The sequence below is a fragment of the Numenius arquata genome, chromosome 6 (genome assembly GCF_964106895.1).
Source record: "Numenius arquata chromosome 6, bNumArq3.hap1.1, whole genome shotgun sequence".
NCBI lineage: Eukaryota > Metazoa > Chordata > Aves > Charadriiformes > Scolopacidae > Numenius > Numenius arquata.
The window spans coordinates 391,683-413,712 of NC_133581.1; the positions used below are offsets into that span (position 1 = coordinate 391,683).

The 22,030-nt window shown below is 64.7% G+C and overlaps 2 protein-coding genes across 4 annotated transcripts in view; both read left to right on the plus strand.

Moving 5' to 3' along the window:
- The window catches only part of B4GALNT4 (beta-1,4-N-acetyl-galactosaminyltransferase 4), a 28,589-nt gene extending 19,093 nt beyond the window's left edge, over positions 1–9,496 (plus strand). Inside the window, exons 9-20 of the mRNA XM_074149142.1 lie at positions 897–963; positions 2,530–2,673; positions 2,924–3,033; positions 3,370–3,470; positions 3,856–3,938; positions 4,612–5,881; positions 6,048–6,355; positions 6,604–6,757; positions 7,135–7,207; positions 7,296–7,449; positions 8,189–8,315; positions 8,520–9,496. Coding sequence (XP_074005243.1) covers positions 897–963; positions 2,530–2,673; positions 2,924–3,033; positions 3,370–3,470; positions 3,856–3,938; positions 4,612–5,881; positions 6,048–6,355; positions 6,604–6,757; positions 7,135–7,207; positions 7,296–7,449; positions 8,189–8,315; positions 8,520–8,634 — 2,706 coding nt within the window. The 3' untranslated portion in view covers positions 8,635–9,496. The remainder of the gene's footprint in view (positions 1–896; positions 964–2,529; positions 2,674–2,923; positions 3,034–3,369; positions 3,471–3,855; positions 3,939–4,611; positions 5,882–6,047; positions 6,356–6,603; positions 6,758–7,134; positions 7,208–7,295; positions 7,450–8,188; positions 8,316–8,519) is intronic.
- Positions 9,497–12,105: 2,609 nt separating this feature from the next.
- On the plus strand, positions 12,106–21,961 carry PKP3 (plakophilin 3). Of its 3 annotated transcripts, none has more exons than XM_074149364.1 (14): positions 12,106–12,144; positions 15,186–15,369; positions 16,389–16,465; positions 16,674–17,401; positions 17,776–17,899; positions 18,051–18,255; positions 18,495–18,669; positions 18,933–19,050; positions 19,347–19,514; positions 19,888–20,073; positions 20,345–20,498; positions 20,924–21,116; positions 21,505–21,592; positions 21,926–21,961. In XM_074149364.1, the coding sequence occupies exons 1-14, from the start codon at positions 12,106–12,108 to the stop codon at positions 21,959–21,961; spliced, it is 2,475 nt and encodes an 824-aa protein (XP_074005465.1). The 3 variants fall into 3 exon arrangements, with proteins under 3 accessions (XP_074005465.1, XP_074005466.1, XP_074005464.1); XM_074149363.1 differs by lacking the exon at positions 12,106–12,144 and adding an exon at positions 15,622–15,631 and having other exon boundaries at positions 15,147–15,369; positions 16,393–16,465; XM_074149365.1 differs by lacking the exon at positions 12,106–12,144 and having other exon boundaries at positions 15,020–15,369.
- Positions 21,962–22,030: the final 69 nt, after the last annotated feature.

Here is a 22,030-nt window from a genome sequence, read left to right on the forward strand (position 1 = left end):
GAACTTGTGCCAGCAGAGCATCAGGGAGGCTGACGACACCCCTTCCTCCCTGCCTCTCCTCGTCCTCCCTGGGCTCCATCCCGGCCCCTCCTGATAAGATCTGCATTTCTGCCCTGAAAAACAAATAGATGGGGGAGATGTGTTTTTTTTTGCTGGAGGGAGGGAAGCCTTTCAGACGTTCAGAAAGAAACAACAACAGCAACAGAAAAGCAGGACCCTAATGCGTCTCTGCCTGGGGGTATTTAAGGGCTTGTCCGGACAAAGGCTCAAAACATGCTTTTAAAATGCACGTAGTTAAATCCGTGCAGGCGGCGATGAAGACCCTCTGAAGTCAACACAAACTCATCTGCAGGAAGGAGAGGGGATGTTGCAGGGCTCGGCTTTGGCTCAGGTCCTTGGTGGGTGCCGTGGCCTCCCTGCTCCGCTCCCCGAGGCTGAAGAGGGGTGTGTGGAGACGCTCCCCTGTGCCCCAGCATCGTCATCCCCGTGCGAGGCTGGACACGGAGCCGTGCTGCTTCCCAGGGTGTTATTGATGCTGCTGTTGACATGGGGATGGATCTGGCCTGCCTGGCCCAGGAGGACCACGGTGGCCGTGTGGCAGCATCAGCCTGTGTCCCACCTCCAGGAGCATTCCCCTCTCTGACCGTGCAGAGAATGGCTGCTGATCCCAGGCCACCTGGGATAAAGGCGGGAGACGGACCCGGGTCTGTGCCGGTGCAGGATCAGTCCTCTCCCGTGTTCCTCTCCTGCCAGGTCAGGGTGGGATCAGTGCAGGCGAGTTTCTGGGAGCTGGGGATGGGGCAGGACCCATCCCAGGGTGCCGGGGGTTGGGCAGCGGCATCCTGAGACCCCGACACCCTCCCACTCGTTCTCCCTCTCCTTTCATTTTTTCCTAGTGGCGGGTTTTCCTCCCCAGTTTGAAGTTCGAAGTGATCGACTCCTCCTACATCTCTCTGTACACAGGTAAGGGCCACGCGTGTCCTGAGCCACAGCAAGCAAGGTCTCGAGGGGGCTGTAGGTGTTGGTGCTGCCGGGGAGGGACAGCACCAGAGCCCGGGAACGAGACCAGGTCCTGGGAAATCAGATCCTGGGGGCAGATCTCAGCCTCTCGCACCCACCAGAGCTTCTGCTGGGTGTCAGGGAGGAGGCAAGGGGCTGGGGTGGGCAGAGGTGATGCGGGGAGCGTGCTGTGACCTGCCTGCGGGTGGGACGCGGAGGTGACATGCTACGGAGACACGGCTCTCCTGGTGCTCCAGCCCTGTCCCTGCTAATGAGACCAGGGAGGGCTGGCTCCTCGGCCCGGCCCTGAGTTATGAGGAGCTGTCGTGTAAGCAGGGATGGATGGCGCAAGGTTTAATTAAATCTATAGATCTTCTGCTTCCTGCCCCTTCCCTGGCAGCAAGAAAGGACTTGATAGATGGGTCCTGCCCCGGTGCTCGATACGCTGGAGGACTGGTCATCAAACATGCCCTGGGAGGTGTCGATAAGGCGGGGGGGGACAGGCAACTGGGGATCAATGGGGAGAAGAGGAATGGGGTGGTGGTGCTGGTATTGATGCAGGTGCCCGTGAGATGAATGATGTGCAGATAAATTCCTCCCCGCGTCGTTATCCATCAGTGCCAGCACTTTCCGCTTCTCTTTCCCACTTTCTGGCTCCTTCGGACCCCAGCAGCATCCTGGGGTGAAGCCACGTCACTCATGGGGAGCCGGTCCTGGTGGCATGGGGGACACCAGCAGTGCACGGAGCATCCTCCTCCCTCCCTTCCCCTTCTCTGGGCTTTTCCAGAGGAAAAAGCTGGAAAGCAGAGGAGAAAGCAGCTCCCCCCCCAACCAGCTGCAGGGAGGTGTTTGGGGAGCTTTTCCCCACTGCCAGCAGAAGAATTTGGGATTCAGGAAAGGGGACCCTTTGGCTTCAGGACCCACCTGTCTCCCTGCTGCCAGCAGGGAGTGAGAGGGAGCACCCGTGGGTGCCCGGGGCTGGTGGCTCTGAGCGTGGCCAAGGTGACCGGGGCAGGGTGACCTCCCGCAGGCAGTGCTGGGGGCTGGTTGGTAGCCAAGGACAACGTGCCACCCCCCTCCCGGAACAGGAGGCCAAACCAGCTCACGTTGCCTTTACCCGCACCTCTGCGGGGAGGAACATCCACGGTTTGATTCCCGTGTCCTTGGGAGTTTAAGCCCCCGAGCGTTCCCAGCCCTTCTCTGTGAGCGGTGCTGGTATCCGGGCCAGGGCTGCTTGGCCGAGATCAGTTGTACCCGGGTCCTCTCAGTGCTCGTTAGTGGATGGCAATAATCGTTAGGCTGATTAGTCACAGGGTCTGCGAGCGTGTGGGAGGGCTGGAGGGTTTGCCCTCATGCAAACACATCGGCTCCCCTTGTTCCTTCCCCCGGGAGCAGGAGAAATCCACAGTCCTCCGAGCCACCTTCTTGGTGGGAGGGATGGAGAGGTTGGGAGGTGCCACCGTGGAGGATGCTGCTGGGTCAAGGCTCCGTGTGCCCGTGGGGTTCATACCCTGTCCTCTCCTTCTCCAGATGAATCATCCCTGAAGATGAACCACGTGGAGCACATCCCGCAAACCTTGGCCAGCCACAGCGGGAGTTACCTCTGGGAGGCTCAGCAGGATGAGCATGGGGCTGACATGCTGAAGCCTGACCCCAGGGACACCTTCTTCCTCAGTGAGTGGCCGGGACCAGACCCTCACAGATCTCCGTGGGGTTTTGGGGGAGGAAAAAGGCAGGACCCGGCTGTCACAGGCACCCAGAGCATCCCTCCTACCTTCTGCCCATCTCCTGGGTGGAGGGCATCTCTGCTGGGGTCTGTAGCGGGGCGAGCTGGGATGGTTTGGGGTCCAGGCTGTAAGGTGGGATGGGCTATGGGGAGTGGTGGGGCATGGCTTGGGGCTGAGCTGCGGCTGCTTCTCCCCAGCCCCTGCGATCGAGGCCTCCCGAGTGGAGAACGTGCTGGTGCCCTGTGCCTACAGCCCCACCTATGTGGTGAAGGACTTCCCCATCGCCCGCTACCAGGGCCTGCAATTTGTAAGTGTCTCCCCGTGATGGGGACGGGGTCACGCTCCCATGGGGGACATGGCGAAGTGGAGTGCTTTGCCCTCGCCCCAGGGCAGGAGTGTTTCCACCTGGTTAAAATCCAGGAGGAAACGTCCCTCGCTGGAGGATCAGGCTGAGCTTCCCGTCTTGACCCAAAGGGGTTTGGGTTAAAAGCCCCTCAGGGCATTTGAGGTGCTGGGGGTCACCTTGCCGCTGGGTTGCCGTGCTGGTGGCCTCGGGTCCCTGTCTCCTGGCCCTGCCAGCTCCCAATTCCTCGGAGTGAGCCCGCTCTGTACCGTGATGACAACAACGTGGTCATCTCCCCAGGTCTACCTCTCGTTCGTGTACCCCAATGACTTCACGCGCCTCACTCACATGGAGACGGAGAACAAGTGCTTCTACAGGGAGTCCCCCCTCTACCTGGAGAAGTGAGTGTTGGGGGGCTGGTGTTTGGGGGTGGTACATGGCGGGGAGGAGGGAGCTGATGTCAACAGGGCACTCCAAGAGCTGGAGAAGCAGCGCTGAGATGGTGCACCCTCAGCCCTGTGTCCCCCCTCCAAGCTCTGCCCCCCATGGAAGGGCCACCTCGGGGCTGGCTCCTTCCCCATCTCTTGGGCGTGCAGCAGCCTGAGACCTGGCAGTGCTCCTGGATTTTGGGAACCCCAGCTCCCTTTGGAGCTGGGCTGTGCCCGGACACCTGCGCCGCAGCCGGGGATGTTCGTCCTTGCGCAGGCTCGCGTGTGTGCGAACACGTCCCTCCGCACACACCCCTGCCTTAGCCCCGGGACCTCATCCCTCCTCTCTGTCTCCCAGGTTTGGTTTTTATAAGTACATGAAGATGGATGAAGAGGAGGAGGATCCGCGCCAGCGAGCCTTTCTCTTCCTCAGCCCAGACAGTGAGTCACCGCTCCCCGCTGGCAGCTCTCGGGCATCTCTCAGCGGCTTGGCACAGGGCTGAGCACCCGCCCTCCTCGCCCACCGGCCCGTGGCTCCTTGGGATGATGCCTCCAGAGGTGCTGGGGGGCTCAGGGAGGGCAGGGCTGCCCGGAGCAGCTTCTCTCTGAGCAGTCCCCCCTGCTCCATGGTCACACATCCCGCTCGGGTCAGCCACAGATATGGGAAGCGGGATGCGGGAAGCAGGATGCTTGGGTTGGGATTTGCCTTCCCTGCTTCTTGAAGCATCTCCTGGGTTGGCCTGGGCAGCGGGCAGCAGGATCTGACCAGATACGGTGTGGAGTCTGGGGATGCTCACAGGACCTGGGTTGTTCGGAGCCTGCCCTGCTGTCGGTTTGGGGCTTGGCAAAGCCCTGCCAGGCTGGGTTTGCTCCCGGATGGAATTAGAGTGGTGCCAAGATGTGGCACGGACTCGGAAGGGTTAATGGGCAGAGGCTGGAGCTGCCAGCCCTGGTGAGCATCCCTTAGTGCCGGCCAACTCTGTCTCCCTCGCCCAGCTGCTGCTCGCAGCTTCATCTCTTGCTGGGGATGAGCTCTGCCTCCTTGTCTCGGGCTGCAGGGGGGTGTGATGAGTGGCCGGGACTCGGGGTATTTATCTCTGGCCTCACTCCTTAGATTTCCTAGAGGATGAGGATGAGGAGGAGGAAGGAGTGGACAGCCCTGAGCCCACAGACCCGCTTCCCGAAGGCAAGGGGAAAAGCTTTGGGCCGGTACCCGGAACCAAAGGGAAGGAGACCCCTCCGGTCACTGGGGATTACGGCGACGACCTGGACTATTACAGCTTTCGCCGCAAGCGGGGCCGGGCCCGGGAGGAGACGAACGCGCCGGGGCAGCCGGGAGGACAGAGCCCGTCCCGCCGGGCCAGCACCAGCCTGACCGCCATCCCCGAGGAACCCCCCGGCAAGGGGGACGTGGGCCCCACGCTGGAGCAGGTCCGTGGGCGGGTGCTCAGTTGGTTACCCCAGGATCCCAGCGAGGGCGAGGAGGATGAACTGGGGCTGCTGGCGCCTTCGAAGCACGGTGGGGCTCTGAGCCTCCAGCTCCACCTCTCTGCTCCGGTCTTTGGGGGCAAAGCCAGAACGCTGGGTCCCAGCAAGGCTGCAGCGCCCCGGGAGGACAAAAAGCCCCAGAAAGCCCAGGAGAAGGTCTACGTGACCAGGCTGCAGCCCGGGAAGCGCAAAGCCCCAGCACAGGAGTCAATTTTCCCTGGCATCTTCCTTTACCCAAAGCCTCTGAAGAAAGTCCATCTTCGCTCCAGGACCCCTCAGAAGCATACCATCTCTTCCAGCAAGCTTCGTGCCATCCCTGGCCGCCGAACCCCCTGGCTCCTGGGCAACATCTCCAAGGAGAGGGACCCTGCCAGGAGGAAGAGCGGGCGGGGGGGCAGCAGGAGGTGGGAACGTCCATCCAAGCTGGGGACGGAGCGGCGGGCGCTGCCCAGCCTCCTGGCCCTGGGGACCGAAGGGCTCTTCAGCAGGGAGACACACGAGGGCACGACCCCTGCCCCAGGCAGGACAGCAGCCACCACCGATTACAACTCCTCCGAGGCGACCCGCTCTGAGGGGACGCGGGTGACATCCTTTCTGAAGATGTCAGAAACGACTGCGTCCCAGCAGGAGGAGGGAAAGGGCCAGGAGGAAGAGGAAGAGGAGGAGGAAGAGGTGTCGGACTACAGCTACGAGACTGGGGAGCTGCAGCAGAGCTGGCTGGAGGACTCCATCAACTGGCAGAGGACCTTCAGCGTCAGCTCGGTGGACTTCGAGCTCCTGCGCTCCGACTGGAACGACCTGCGCTGCAACGTGTCGGGCAACCTGCAGCTGAGTGAGAGCGAGGTGGTGGACGTGGTGGCACAGTACATGGAGAAGCTCAACGAGAAGAACGGAGGGTAGGGAGGGAGCAGTATGTGGGTGGGAGGTTGGGGGGATGTGTCTTCACCCCGCTTGGCTCCTTGGGGCTGGGTGAGCCAGATGGTGGGTTCGGGCCAATGCCTTGAGCTGCAGGGAGCACAGCTCACGGGGATGGTGCTTTCAAGTGTTTTTTCTTTCCCACAGCATCTACACCCTCCTGAGGATCGTCAACGTGGAGAAGCGTCGTGACACGGCCCGGGGTAACCGCTACCTGCTGGAGCTGGAGCTGGCGGAGCGGGGCCAGCGCACGGTGAGGCTCTCCGAGTACGTCTACGTCCTCCTGCACCAGGGCAAGCAGGACGACAGCGCTGAGGCCAACCCCGAAGGGCCAGCCCTGGGGGCCACCGAGCCCCAGCCAAGCACCTGGAGCATCCTGTATGGAAAACCCATCCTGTGCCGGCCCCTGCGGCTTTCCTGGAAGCAGGATGTCATGGTCCACTTCGTGGTACCTGGTAGGTGACAGCAGCCTGCATCCCTCCAGGGTCTCTGCTGCTCCCCCTGCCCTCAGCATCCTCCAGGGTGGGAGGAAGGCAGCCCTGGTTGTATCCTCCAGGGTGGCCCAGGAGAAGGAGGTTCTTGCTTCTCATGAGATGCTGAGGTTCTCACTTCTCATCAAAGGGGTGTTTGTTGGGTTGGGGAAGGGGGTGCTGTTGGGACCCCTGTGATGAGCCTGAGGGATGTTTGTGGCTGTGTCTGGCAGTGAAGAACCAAGCCCGCTGGGTCCAGCAGTTCATCTCGGACATGGCCCACCTGTACGGGGCTACGAAGGACGCCAACTTCAATGTCATCTTGGTGGACTTCGACAGCGATGACATGGATGTGGAGAAGGCCCTGCAGGACGCCCGACTGCCCCGGTAACCCACCCCACAGGAGCTGTGGGTCCCCACGCTGCTCCCCACGAGGCTGCCGAGGGGGGTCTGTGGGGGTCCTCGTGGTGGGACAGGCCATCCCATTGGTGCTCACACAACCTGCCGCTGCTTTCCCGGCCTGGCACGGGTCTCTGCCTCGCTGCCCCTCTCCTCCTCCTCCTCTTTGGGGGTTTGCTTCCCATGCGGAGCAGTTGGGGATGCAGAAACCTTCTCTGCCTCCATGGGGGTACTCTTGGGATGAGTTGTAGGTGCTTGACCCACTTCCTAAGAAGGTCCCCTCTCCTTGCTGGTGGTCCCTGTGCCCCCGTTTGGCTGTGTCCCTTTTGGTCACCAGCACTGACCGCCCTGTCCTCTCTCCTCAGCTACCAGTACCTGCGGCGCACAGGGAACTTTGAACGCTCGGCCGGGCTGCAGGCTGGTGTGGACACGGTGGAGGTGAGCCGGGGGGAGAAGAACCAGCCCTCCCCCGGGACACAGCTTTTCATCCTCATCCTCTCCCCCTCATGTCTGTCCCCTCCCGCAGGACGGGCACAGCATCGTGTTCCTCTGCGACCTGCACATCCATTTCCCCCCCAACATCCTGGACAGCATCCGGAAGCACTGCGTGGAGGGCAAGCTGGCCTACGCACCCATCGTCATGCGGCTCAGCTGCGGCAGCTCCCCCCGGGAGCCCAACGGTGAGCGGGGTCCCCTCTGCCACGACGCCCCTCCAGCGGGAAAACTTCCCCCAGCCGCCCCAGGAGAGCTTGGGCTGCGGCCGGGCTGGGATGTGCGGGGAGGATGGGTTTGTTCTGCTCTGGCCAGAGGAGGGTCAAGCCCGAGGGTGTCTGAGGCACAGGGGTTGTGATGAGAGAGTTGGGGGGGTTCAGCCTGGAGAAGAGAAGGCTCCGGGGAGACCTTAGAGCCCCTTCCAGTCCCTAAAGGGGCTCCAGGAAAGCTGGGGAGGGACTCTGGGTCATGGAGGGGAGCCCTAGGAGGAGGGGGAAGGGTTTGACACTGAAAGAGGGGAGATTGAGATGAGATGTGGGGAAGAAGTTCTTTGCTGTGAGGGTGGTGAGAGCCTGGCCCAGGTTGCCCAGAGAAGCTGTGGCTGCCCCATCCCTGGAGGGGTTCAAGGCCAGGTTGGAGGGGGCTTGGAGCCACCTGGTCTGGTGGGAGGTGTCCCTGCCCAGGGCAGGGGGTGGGACTTGGGGGCTTTAAGGACCCTTCGAACCCAAACCATTCCCTGATTCTATGATGCCCCCCAAAACCAGACTGTCACCTGGTACGCCCCCCTGGGAGGTGGCAGTGATGGGGATGGACTCCATGGTGGGACGAGGGGTTGGACGGGGGCGTTCCTGTGGTTCCCGGGTGGTGGGGAGAGTGCATTTGGGGTCCCCTCCTGCACCCCTCGCCTCATCACTCTCCCCCCTCCAGGCTACTGGGAGGTGAATGGCTTTGGCCTCTTCGGCATCTACAAATCAGACTTTGACCGCGTGGGAGGGATGAACACAGAGGAGTTCCGGGACCGCTGGGGCGGGGAGGACTGGGAGCTCCTGGACAGGTGAGGCTGGGGTGCCAGCAGCCCCGACCCCCCCGGGCAGGGATGCCCACACCAATTTGGGGGCATCTCCTGGGAAACCCACTCTCCCCTCCATCCAGCTGGCTAAAGGCCGGGGTGACGTGGTGGCCGGGGGGTACAGTGTCCCTTTGGGAGGGTGGGATCCGTCCCCTCCCTTCCCTGAGCGTGTCCCCCGTCCGGCTGCAGGGTCCTTCAGAGCGGGCTGGAGGTGGAGCGCTTGCGTCTCAGGAACTTTTACCATTACTACCACTCCAAGCGCGGCATGTGGAACGCCCGCAGCAAGAAGCCACCGAAGGACTAGCGCCCCGAGCCCGGCCCGCAGCCACCGACCCCCTCCTGTGCCCGCTGGAGGCCACCGCCGGTGCCCGGTTGTCCCCTGCCTCCGCCGACGCGCCCGGGTGCCGGCATGGAGGGCACCCCTGAATGAATCGCAGTTATTTTGGGGAGGGGGGGGAGCGGGGAGGGCAAAAGTGGGTGGTGATTTTTTTCTTAAGGGTCTAATTTCTTAGTCAGCGATGAATTTATTAACTCGTTAGTGCCGGGACAGTGGGGGTCCCGCTGTCAGGACCCGGGGGCATCCCCAGAGCTTGTGGGTCCTGGGGGCTGTGCCGGGCTGGTGATGCCGGAGGCGGAAAATCGGTACCCAAGCTCGCAGCCGGCGCTCGCTCTGCAGCCCCTTTGCCGGGTGGCCCCCCCAAATTGCCCAGTATCTTGTCCCTGTGCCAGGCTGGGAGAGCTGAGCTTTTGGGGGGGCTACTGGTACCCACTGGAGTGAGTGGAGGGTACAAGCCCACAGGGGCTGCCCAAACCATCCTGCTCACCTCTCCGGGACCCGTGGAGCCACCGCAGAGGGGAAAAGGGGTTCGGCTCTGCCCTGCCACATGGGGACACCCCACTGCGGCCCCATGGGGTGGGGGGCAAAGCCCCTTGGCACCACGGGCTGGCATCGCCTGCACCCGGGGGGGGGCTGGGTTGGGGTGGGAAAGGGCAGAGCCCAGAGCAGGTACGGGAGCAGGGGGAGAGCAAACGATGTTTCCAAGCTAATTTCTGTGAAATTATGAAGTAGGAAGCTGTTTTCAGGAAGTTTTGTCTGTTTTGGGCTTGGTTTGTTTTGGTTTTTTTTTTTTTATTCTTAAAAAAATAAAATCAATGTCTTGGCTGGGATTCCCTTCCCCTCCATCAGCCTCGGGCCCTGGCAGGGATGTGTCCCCCAGCCGGGCGTAGGGCACACAGAGCCAGGTTGGCCTCTGTCCCTTGCTCTGTCCCCATGTCCCCTGGAGATCACCGCCATCATCCGGGGGGTCTCGGGAAGCCCTGGCCCCGTGGCACGTCCCGGAGGAGAGAGCAGCCTTGCCCTGTGCGTGCTGGGAGCGTGCCGCTGGATGCAATGGGGGCTGCTGATGGTGGGAGGAGAGGGCAGGAACCCCCAGGCAGGGCTCCCGGTGGGACGGAGCAGGAGGAGGAGGACGGGCACGGGGCGAGGGTCCGCTCTCTTGGGGGCCCTTTTGCTGTTCCGTGTGGTGAGGAGGAGGAGGAGGGAGGCTGCCGCTGTGTTTTTGATGCCCGGACGCACGCCCGGGCTTGCAGGGAGGTTGCGGAGCCTCCGCCCCACACCTGGGCTCTACCCAGGCTGTTCCCTGCGCCCCACACGCTGCACCGGGGGGGCTCAACCCCGTGCCCCCGGGGATGGTGAGCCCTGGGAAGAGCCGCCAGCCGCTCCGCGCGCTCCCTTGCACCCTTGTGTCCAGGACAGCCGTGTCTGCCCGAGCCCTTTGCTCGCCCCTTTCCCCGTGCCCGAGGACGTGCCCGGCCGCACGCAGCGCTTCCCGGGCTCCAGCCAAATCCCGCTTGGCCTCGGGTCCGGCCACCACGAGCTCCTTCTGATCCTCAGCCGGGTCACCCTGTCCCTGCAGATCCCCTGGGCTGTGACCACCACCTCCTTCCTGCCCTCCCATGGGAGCTTTTGACCGGGAGCACCCCTGGGAGAGATGAAATCGCCCTGGAGTTTCCCCCGCATGGGGGGATGCGGGTGGGGAATAAAGCACTTGCGGGGGGAGGGGAAACTCCAGGGCGATTTCATCTCTCCCCTGCGTTTTGGGGTGAGGATGGAGGTGGTGGGCTCAGCAACCTGCTTGCCATCGGGGAAACACCCACAGTCTGGGTCTCTGGGGGCTTTTTATCCCAAACTTGGCACTTCTGGCCCCGGGATTTGCCGGGGGTGGGTGTGTGTGTGTGTCAGCCTGGGCGGGCAGCGGGCTTTTTCGCTCCGTGCTGGCACTCGCCAGCTCCTCTCCCGGTCCGCTGCCTGGTTTTTCCAACGATTTGAAGGTGCTTTGTTGTGGGCGAGGGCTCTGCCCGCTGTGCCGGGAGTTGGCCCGTGGGCTGAGCGGTGCCGGGAAGGGCAGGTGGCCCGGTGGCCCCCCTGGGGCCAACAGCTGCATCCCTAAAGCCGCCTTTCCTTAGGCAAAGCTTTTCCAGCAGATTCCCAACCGGCAGAGCTCCCAGAGCCACCACCGTTGGAGCAGGTACCAGGCTTGGCCAGATCCGGAGCTGATGCTGTAAGGGACCGGTGCCACCAGTGCCATCCCCACTGGGGACACTGGTCCAGCCCCGCTGGGGACGATTTGGAGCCAGCCGATGGTGCCTGCTTGGGGTAGGGCCAGCAGCACAACGCCGGAGGGTTTCGTTCCTGCGGCGGTGGCTGAGCCGCGGGGACCATGGGGACCACGGGGATCCTCTCCTGGGCCGGGCGTTGGTGCCCTGGGTGACAGCGGAGTGCGGGCAGGTCCCCGCTTTTCCAGGAGCAGCCGCGGTGCTGAGGCGAGGTGCTGGCCGGGTGGCTCGCCCTGCCCCGGGGGGACACTGCCAAGGCGTTGGGGCTTGTTCAGGGCGGTGTAGGCAACCACCGGTCCGCAGCGGCCTTGCTATGGGGCTGTCCCGGCCATGGGGCCGAGCGAGGGGTCGGTGGAGGGTGGGGGGGAGCAGGGCGCATCCCCAATGCCTCCAGGCTGAGAACGGACCAAGTGTAACAGCAGTGGCCGGATGGAGGGTCCCCCTGCCCTATACCGGGCTTTGCTGGGGGGTCACCTCTCGGCAGCCCCCGGCGCGCACTGGGTGCGGTGTGGAACCCCGGGCTGTGGTGCTGGTGGAAGCGATGGCCCCCAAACTGGTTTGGCCCGTTCCAAGCGCTCCCTCTCAGCTTATCTGGCTTCAAAGGGCTCCTGCTCCATCCCACGCATACAAATATGCTCCCTGTGAACCCCCGGGGGAGCCCCCCGCCCCCCAAAATCCGTGCCCCCCACCCCAGTTCTGCCTCCCCTCCATCTTCTCCTCTTGGTAGCCCCCAAAACCCATGGGTGCCCCGTGCTGGGGGGTGCTCAAGGGGATGCAGTGGAAAGGACACGTTGGACCACGGCCATGGTGGTGGTGGGGACCAACGGTGATTTTTTGGAGCATCACAAAGGCAGCTGAGATGTGGCTCCACTGGCCGGGATAGGGCAGCCGGGACCCCCGGCCACCCCGCCAGCCCCTCGGCCGTGCCCGGGCTTCTTGTGGAGCCGCCACGAGCCCCGAAAGCTCAAACTTGGCTGGGAGGGCAGCGGGTTTCGAGCGCACATGCAAAACACCGGCAAAGAGACTGGTTGGGTAAGGTCCCGGGGCGGGCCCGCGCCGCAGCCCCACGCCCGCCGCACCGGCCCCGCCGCAGACGGCATCGCCCACCCGTGCCGGGGCGCCCGCGCAGCACCCAGGGGTGCACCCGCTGCCCGGGAGGATGCTGCAGGGCAACGGCCCTCGGGGGCCACCCAGCAAGGTACGTGCCGGCCGGTCCCGTGGCTGTCCCCGGGGAACGCCGGTGGCACCCGCCGTGCCACCCATCCCCATGCTCCGGGTGGGAAGGGGCAACGCGGGTCAGGTCCCCGCTCCTGGCCAGCGTTGGCCAAGAGGCTCTTGCCCTCCTTGCCCTGTGCCTTGGTTTCCCCGGCGTGGCTCTTGGCACACGTGTGCCGTGGCCAGGCTTGCGCGGTGCCGCCTCGGCCACTCCCCACGTGAAGCGCCGATGGCACCCGCAGCCGCCGGCTACCCCGGGGACCCGGTTTTGGGGACTGCGGTGCTCGGGGGGTGGGAGAGGACAAGGAGCGCCCAGGAGGTGGGGTCTCCCTGGGGACGTGGCTCTGTCACCCTGCAAAGGAAGGGATGAGGTGCCTCCAGGCTGAGGGGGGCAGTGACTGCTTTGGGGACCCCCCAGGCCGAGTTTGTTTAGCCCAGTGTCACCCTGACCGTGGCCAGATCCCCTCGGGAATCCCCCAATTTTGCTCTGAATGTGGGGGATTTTTGGTGCTGATTTGCTGCTTTTTAAGCATCCCAGTGCATCCCCGCTCCTGTCGAACCACTTGGCGAGGTGAGTGCTGCCGGTTTTGCCTTAAAACCTGCCTCGGCCCCCCCGCACCCCCCAAGACCCCTCAATTTCCATCTTCAAGCTTTAGGGCAGTGTCAGGTCTGGGGGATGGGGGCTTGGAGGGGAGGCAGAGCCTGGGGGAACGGGGCTGCCAGTGGGCTTGGGGACAGCTCTGGGACACCCTTTGGGTCCCCCCCACCCAGGGGGGCTCCCGGGGCTGTCCCCAAGCCCCTCGGTGCCTGGCATGGGGAGGGCAGGCAAGTGTCGACTTGCTCGGGGAGCGATCCACCCTCCCCGCCTGCTCCCGGGGGGGAACCCGTGATTCATACCGGCTCGGAGGGCTGGGAGCGCCCCGCTGAGCTCTGCCAAACTCGGTGCACCCGCCGACGCTCCCCGTGGGGGTGGTGCCCAGATGGGAGAAGAAGGGGGACCCTTGGGGTTATCCCTGGGTGCTGTACCCAAAAGGGTCAGGTGTGACCCCTAAACAAAGGGGGGGTTCCCAGTAAGCCCATGAAGTCCCTGGGCTCCGAGCTGGGGAGGTGGGTGTTCCCTTCCCCCCCCGTCAGTCCCCAGACACGATGTGATGGTGGCACCGGGGTCTGCAGCCCACTGGGGTTTGGGGAGGCCATGGAAGCAGGGACTGTCACCCCAAAACGCTCGCCCTCATCTCTCGCCACCCCGCCCCGGCACCAGCCGCTGCTCCTGCTGACGGCGGCACATTCCTGGGGACGGCCACCCTTTTCACCCTCCCAGCCCAGCCCCGGCCTTGTCATCACCGGGTGGCGTCAGCCCCGGCCAGCAAAGCCCGTAACGCTGCTGCCAGGCGGGTCCGCAGCGGTGACGCTGAGCCATGGCTGGCTGCGGAGCTGTGGCCGCATCGCCACGCTTGCCTTCAAACAGCCAGTGCCGGACTCTGCGACCGGTGCGCTGTGCCAGGGCTGAGCGGCAAAACACCCTGTGCCCACACACCGGGGCAGAGTTGAAGGGCTCAGGTGGGCTAAGACCGGACACAACTCAGTTCAGGAGTGAGCAGATCAGTCAGCGAGTTGGGGGCCGAGGGAGAGCACCATGAAACAGCACTGTGGGGAGTTCAGGAGCCGTTCCCGAGCACACCCTGGGCTGGGGGGGGGTGGTACGTGGCGTCCCCCACCCTGGGGTCGGCCGGGGCGGCTCAGCGGGTGGGGCCAGCCTAATTAGTACCTGTGGGGTGGCAGCGGCTGAGTCACCCCGCGTTCATTACTGCCGGGCCTGCTGGCGCTCAGCCACCCCTTTTTTTTTTTTTTATTATTGTTGTTTTTTAATTCCCCAGCTGATTTGAAAAGCAAAGCAGGGAGGGACTGGCCAGTAATTACTGCCAATTAGCCCCCACTCTGGCCCTTCGGCAGGCTGGCCCCCCACCCTGGAGGGGTTTGCTGGCCGTGGTGGTGGGCAGCCTGGGGGGCTGGGGTCAGTGGTGGGGCTGCCCAGGGGTCCGGGGCTCTCCTAGGAGGGGTCTCGGGGGTCTGGGGCTCTCTGAGGAGGCTGCCCGGGGCTCACTGGGGGTGGCGGGGCATGTGGGGGTCCAGGACTGGCTGAGGAGCTCTCCTGGGAGGCCATGTGGTGGTCTGGGGCTCTCCAGGGAGGTTGCCCAGGGTTCTTAGGCTTGTTGGAGGGACAATGTGGGGGTCTGGTGCTTGCTGGCAGGGCTATGTGGGGGGGTCTGGGAGTGAATGGGGAGGCTTCCTGGGGTCTGGGGCTCTCCTGGGAGGCCACGTGGGGGTCCAGGGCTGGCTGAGGAGCTTGCCTGGGGGTCTGGGGCAGGTTGCCTGGGGGCCTTAGGCTCATTGGAAGGACAATGTAGGGGTCTTGGGGTCAATGGGGAGGCTGCCTGGGGCTTGCTGGGGGGGGCCATGTGGGGGTCCAGGGCTGGCTGGGGAGCTTGCCAGGGGGTCTGGGGCTTGCTAGGGAGGCCATGTGGGGGTCTGGGACAGGTTGCCTGGGGGCTTGGGGCTTGCTGGCAGGGCCATGTAGGGATCCGGGGGGTCAATGGGGAGGCCATTGGGGGTCTGGGGCTTGCTAGTGGGATAACGTGGGGGTCCGGGGCTCTCCAGAGTGGCCACGTGTAGGTTTGGGGCTCACTTGTGGGGCTGCCTGAGGCGGGGGGGGGGCGGGTCTGGCTCTCCCCGCTGGGGTCACAGGCATGACCCCCCCAGACCCCATCCCCTGCCCTCGTCCCCGCGAGGCCGCCCCAGGCGCCTCCACCTTTGGCGGTGAGGTGCGGCTGTTGGCGGGGCCCGGTGCGTCCCCCCTCCTTCCCGCCGAGGCGTGGCGGCGGCGGGGCGGGCCGGGTGCCTCCCTTGGGCTCCGGGAAGCCGCCGCCGCCGTGCTCACCTGCGCAGGCCGGCCTGGGCCCGCGCCCCGCCATGGCTGCCGCCGCCATGCAGGAGACTAACACCTTCTTGCTGTCGGCCCTGCAGCCCGAGGCCGGCGTCTGCTCGCTGGCCTTGCCCTCGGACCGGCAGCTGGACGGCAGGGGCCGGGAGGCGGCGGAGGCCCAGCGGCTGCGCAGCGCCCGCGTCCAGGAGCAGGTCCGCATCCGCATGATGCTGCGGGGGCAGGCGGCCGCCCGCCCCGAGCCCCCCGACGTCGCCGACGGCAGAGGTGGGAGATCCCCCGCGACCCCCAGGGTGACCGCGGTGAAGATGGTGGTGGGAGCCCCTTGGCCGGCCCCGGGCTTCGTCTCGGGCCATGGTGTGGGGCTGGGGGGGGTCACCCCCCACCCTGACTAACTCCCTGAGCCCCCCACTGCACCCCCAGCACTAGGGAGGGAGTGACATGGCCCCAGCCTGGGCTCATTGCACCCCACTCAGGGGTCGTGCCTCAGTTTCCCCCCCTGGAGGGCTTGGCATTGAGGGTTGGGGGGGTTCCTGCACCCCACTTTGGGCTGGGGTAAGGGGATTTTTCTTGCCCCGGCGGATCCCTCCCCGGCCCCCCCGGCCTTTGAGCGGCGCCGCTGGCCGGGCTCCAAGCTCCTCCATTTAACGTCTGCGCTCGCGGCCTACGCCCTCCTGCTTCACTCGGCACCGGCGCAGGGTCCCCCTGAGCCCCCCTAATCCCAGGGGCTGGGGGACCCCAGTGGTGGTGGGGAGAGACCCCCCCCTTGGCACCCGAAGGCTGCCCAGGCGCGGGTGTGAGTCACGCTCCTGTCACCGCCGGGGCTGGCAGCGTCCTCGTCCTCCTTGTCCTGGGGCGGTGGCAGGGCGGGAGGGCGGCATGGGGTGCAGGGGGGCAGCCGGGTCCCTGCCAGGCACCCATCCCCAGGGTGGTGGGGCCGGGACTGGTTTTGGGGGGATACCTGGGCTGCTGATGTGGCTGCGACGGAGGGGACCGGGCCAAGCTGCCGTGTCCCCACCAAGGTGGCAATTACTCCCCTGGCTGTCGGGCGCGATGGAAGGCGGGGAGGCTGCTGCTCGGCACCGCCGCCGCCTCTCCTGCTCCCTGTCGCCGGCAGGCAGGTGAAGGCAGCCTCCTCCTGCTCCCTTGTCCCTCTCGGCACCACCAGCACTGCTGCAGCTCCCCAAGCAGGTTCCCCGGGATGAGTTGGGGGGATCTTCAGCCCCCTGGACCATCCCTTTCCCCCCCCTGCTGCTCATGTTGACCTCTCCGTCTCTGTCCCGCAGGCAGTCAGTATGGCACCACCCTGCACTCCTCCTTCAGCTCCCGCTCCCAGAGCAATGGCTTGGACGCCAAAGCCTCGGTACGTACCGGGGGGGGGGGGGGGGATGTTCATCCCCCACCCTGTGTCCATCACCGTGGCAGCTGGGGATGCTGGTGGAGACCCAGCCGCAGGCTGGAGCTTTGGTTCTGCCAAGGGAGGTGCCTGGCTCCATCCTTTCCTCTCCCTGTAGTGGGGATGGGGGGACAGGCTCGTGGGCACCCCTGAACCCCACGCTTTTCCCCCACAGCTCTACCAGCCGCTGGCCAAGAAGGATTTTGGCACACTGAAGGGCAGCAGCTGGTCCTCACGCTCGGCGGTGGACCTCACCCCGCACAAGCGGATGGCGACCATCAGTAATGGAGGCCTGGCGAAGGGCCGGGGCTACGGCACCGGCTACACTATGTCGCAGGTGGCCAACAACTCGCCGCGGCCCAACTCCTTCCACGAGCGCAACTACCGCTCCCGGCAGAACTTCGACACCCTCTCGCTGCGCTCCCTGCGGCTGGCCGACGGGCCACTCCCACCCACCACCATGGCCGACGACCGCTACAGTGTCATCTCAGAGCAGCTGGACCCCGTGGGGCACCGTCCCCTCTACAAAAGCCAAGGCAACGGCGGCTTCGCCCGCTCCTACACCTTCGAGAGGCAGATGAGCACCGGCTCAGCCACCAAGGCCGCCTCCGAGTGGCTGGAGGGGGGCGAGGTGACCCAGAGCCGCACCATCCGGGCCCCTGCCATGCGCACCCTCCAGCGCTTCCAGAGCAACAACCGCTCCCGGCTGAGCACCGGCTCCTTCGGCAGCGTCCCGGCGGCCTCGCAGGCGGGCGTGGGGAGCTCCTACCTGGGGATGGTGGAGCACAGCTCCCGCGCCCCCTCCGTGCGCAGCCTGGCTGAGTCCAGCCACCACCTGCAGGACCAGCGTGCCATGGAGATGTACAACGGGCACAGCACGCTGCTCAGCCACCAGTCAGGGGGGTGAGTGCCCCCATTGTCACTTGGTTGGTGAAGGGCAAAACCCTCCATCTCTTGCCTGGCATCACCTTGCTGCAAGGGATGCAGGAGGAGGGATGAGGTGGTGGGCACAGCTTGGGTCCACGGTGATGGACCATGGCAGGGGTTTACCTCCAAGCGTGTCCTGCATGTTTAGCTCCTCTCCTGGACACATCCTGAGACACGAGGGTAGGAAGATGCTTGTTCAGCCGGGTCTGGACTCCTGAGCCCCCAGAGCATGGTGGGGAGGAAGATGGGTTGGTGCATCTCTGAGATGCAGGACATGGTGGGGTGCAGAGGTGGAGGACCCCTGTGGGATGCTCTGCCTGGGCTCTTCCTCACCTGCCTCTGGCTTCCAGGTTTGATGACATTGACTTGCCCTCTGCGGTGAAATACCTGATAGCCAGTGACCCCAACCTGCAGGTCCTGGGCGCTGCCTACCTCCAGCACAAGTGCTACAGTGACAGCAACGCCAAGAAGCAGGTGAGCCCTCGGGAGCCAAAGGGGAAGGGGGTGTCCCCATCCCCCCTGCCGTGGTGGGACACTCCCAGGAGGGTGGAGGAGGTGGAGGGAGCCCCCAGCCGAACTGGGGAGCAGCCGGGCCTTTCAACCTGGCCGGGCTCTCCCTTCCCAGGCCCGCAGCCTCCAGGCCATGCCCAAGCTGGTGAAGCTGTTCAACAGCCCCAACCAGGAGGTGCAGCGCCATGCCACCGGCGCCATGCGCAACCTCATTTATGACAACGTGGAGAACAAGCTGGCGCTGGTGGAGGAGAACGGCATCTACGAGCTCATGCGGACGCTGCGGGAGCCCGATGACGAGCTCCGCAAGAATGTCACAGGTTGGGGATGGGGGCAGGGGTGGGCAGGGGTCCTCTTTCCCCCGGGGGCGGCTCGTGGTGCCCCCACCCCGTGAGTAAAGCTGGAGTGGCACTCCATGGGGATGACCTCTTTGCATCATTGTCACCCGCCCTGTCCCACGACTGCGGGTGGCCGGCAAAAGCCACCCCCTGGGGAGGTGGGTCAGGGTGGACGTGCTCTCCAGCCACCCCTGGGACTGAAGACCCCCCGCTCCGTACAGGGATCCTGTGGAACCTCTCCTCCAGTGACAACCTGAAGGATCGCCTGGCCCGGGACACGCTGGAGCAGCTCACGGACCTGGTCCTGGTCCCCCTCTCTGGGCTGGGAGGCTCAGGTGTCATCCAGCAGAACCCCTCGGAGGCAGAGATCTTCTACAACTCCACGGGCTTCCTCAGGTACCTGCTCTGACCCTCCTGCTGTGGATAAAGGTTTGGGCGGGGGAAGAGATACCATCTGTGCTGCACATATAGGGAGCAAGGTCCCCAGGGATCGTTTCTGGGGTCCCCATCCCTCGCAGTGCTTGTGCCTCAAGGCAAAGCCTGGCCAACCCCATGGAGAGGTATTATCTGCCCTCCCCACCATGGTGCCTGGTGGCAGGAGGGAGGTGGCTTGGGGGGAAGCCCCTTATTGCCATGATGGACCCACCTTCCCTGTGCAGGAACCTGAGCTCTGCCAGCCAGCAGACCCGGCAGAAGATGCGTGAGTGCCATGGGCTGGTGGACTCCATGATCCACTACGTCAACAGCTCCCTGGAAGTGGGCAAGTCCGAGGACAAGGTGAGCCCTGGGAGCTGGGGCTGGCAGGGTTTGGGGGCCCCGAGAGCAGGTGCTGCTTCCTCCCTCCCTCCTGCCAGTCCCCTGGCCATCGTGGTGCAAAGGCACGTCTTGATGGGATGGTTGGAAAACCAGCCTGGCTCCATCTCCCTTTACTGGGCAGAGTGGGACGCCACTGGTGGCATTGGGGTGACTCTGGCCACCCCCATGGGATCCTGCCCCAGGGGATGTGTCAGGTGGAGATTTCCTGGCAGGCGGCACAAGGACTGACTTCCCCTGTGCCCCATCTCCCCCCACAGAGTGTGGAGAACGCCGTCTGCGTCCTGCGCAACCTCTCCTACCGCCTGTACGATGAAATGCCCCCCTCCTCCCTCCAGCGTCTGGAAGGCCACAGGAGGAACAACAGCAGTGTGGTGACGGGGGAGCTGGTGGGCTGCTTCAGCCCCCAGAGCAAGAAAGCACGAGAGGTCAGCAGCCAGGAGGCAGGGGACACGGTGACGGCCGCGTCACCTAGGTGGGGTTGGCACTGGGAAGCAGCTGGCAGTGGAGGTGACGCTGGGGCGGAGGTGGATGCTGGCCTCGGCTGGTGGGTGGGACACGCGGGTGAGCTCAGCGGAGGGTGAATCAGGGGCATGGGGGTGAATCAGGGTGCTGAACCCCCACTTTTCCACCCCATGGGGCATGACGCAGCTGGGGTGACCTGCTGAGCCACTGCCAGCCTGGAGCTGCCCAGCAGTTGGGGCCAGGCACGCTGGGGAGAAGGGGAACACCAGCAGTGAGGGACGCTGCAGAGTGGACACCCCCTGTGAGTCTAGCAGTGCCACCCCCCCGTCCCCACAGCACTACATGAACGCAGACATCGTCACCTTCACGGAGGTCTCCAAGGACCCCAAGGGCATGGAGTGGCTCTGGAACCCGCAGATCGTGGGCATCTACAACCGGCTGCTGCAGCGCTGCGAGCTCAACAAGCACACGACAGAGGCGGCCTCGGGTGCCCTGCAGAACATCACCGCCGGGGACCGTAGGGTGAGGGGTATCCCCTGGGGCTCCCCCCATCTCCCCTGGTTGCCCCCACTGCCTGGCTGGTCACGGCCTTGCCTGGGGAAGGGATGCACCTCCCTGCGGGTCAGCACCAGCCTTTCCTGGGTGGGGGACGTGGCCATCACACTGCTTGTCACCTGGACATGGGTCACCCCATGGCCCCGTTGAGCAAGAGGAGGAGGAGGAAGGTGGGGTGGGAGGAGGAGGCAGCTGGGGGGTCCCAGCAGGTGTCTCCAAGGAGGTCTCTCCTCGGCAGTGGGCGGGCGTGCTGAGCCGGCTGGCCCTGGAGCAGGAGCGCATCCTCAACCCCGTGCTGGACCGTGTCCGCACCGCCGACCACCACCAGCTGCGCTCCCTCACCGGGCTCATCCGCAACCTCTCCCGCCATGCCCGCAACAAGGACGAGATGTGTGAGTGCCAGGACTGTGGGGGGGAGCCCCACAGACCCTCTCCACCCTTTTCCTCCTTGCTCTGCCCTCCACTTACCTCCAGCCATGTCTCGGCACCGTCCTGCCTGCTGCAGCCCTGCTCGCAGCTGAGCGCATGGTGGCCGGTCCATCCCCGGTAACCGAACACCCCCCCCACACACATTGTGCTCTCCCTCCAGCCCCACCATCTCACTTGGCTTTGTCCTCGTCCCCCAACTCCTCTCACAGGTGCCCAGGAGTCTCAGCAGAGACTCCAGAGAGCAAAGGGCTTGAAGATGTGCTTGGTGCTCCTTGGCTGGACCCTCTGTCCCCTCATTGCCCCTGGGAGGTTGCAGGGTTCATCCCCAGGCTGATGCGTGTTCCCTGGGTCTGACCACCAGCCCTGATGTGATGCCTTTGCCCACCAGCGACCAAGGTGGTCAGCCACTTGATCGAGAAGCTGCCGGGGAGCGTCGGGGACAAGTCACCGCCTGCTGACGTCATCGTGAACATCATTGCAGTCCTCAACAACCTGGTAGTGGAGAGCCCTATGGCCGCCCGCGACATCGTCTACTTTGATGGCCTCAGGAAGCTCTTCTACATCAAGAAGAGAAGGGACAGGTGGGAGCTCCCTGTGTCCTCTGCTGTCCCAGCTCAGACCTGGGGTCCAGTCCTGCTCCCCCTTCCCTGGCCCAGCTCCCAGGTGCTGGGAGTCACCAAACCCGCTCAGAGTAGCCTCATGGCCACCTTCCAGCCCTTTGCCACCTCCTCAGGATACCCCACCATGGGGTTGCCCATCGCTGCAGCCACCTTCTTCCCACCTGGGTGCTGCTTACCTCCTGCCAGAAGCACTCGCCACCCTGCCCCTGCCCTTTAGTCTTCTGCCTCTTCCCACCAGCGCTGAGTCCTTAGCCCCTCGGGGCCCCTCTGGGGTGGTATCCTTGGGCTGAGGGGCACCTCCCCGTGCCCAGCGGTGCCCAAAGCTCATGGCATCCTGTCTCTGCCGCAGCTCGGACAATGAGAAGTCTTCCAGAGCGGCAGCCAGCCTCCTGGGCAACATGTGGCAATACACCAAGCTCCACCGGGACTTCAAGATGGTACGTACCACCCTGTGGTGCCTCCCCCAGCCACAGGGACACTGAGAAGGATCCTGAGGATGGATCCAAGGGAGTCAGGGCCAGGGGCTTCCCCCACACCTCCCAAATGCTTCCAGGGATAGGACAGGCCCCAAATCCTGAAGGGGTGGGGATGTCCCTAGAGCACTGTCCCTGTGGTGGCACCTGCACCAGTGGGGTGGGGACAGCTGTGTTCCCGATGTGGGGACAGCATGGCCCTGCCGTGGCAGGAGCAGAGTGGGTTTGTGTTCGCATTCCCAGTGAGGGGTGGGCAGGAAAGTTGCCCCGTGTGATGGGTGGCCTGTCTCCTTGCAGAAGGGGTACCGGAAGGAGGACTTCCTTGGCCTGTGAGGACACCCTTCGGGCGCCGGACTGCCCAACCCTGCCTCTCCCCGGGACGCTCCTGGCTGCCGGCCCTGC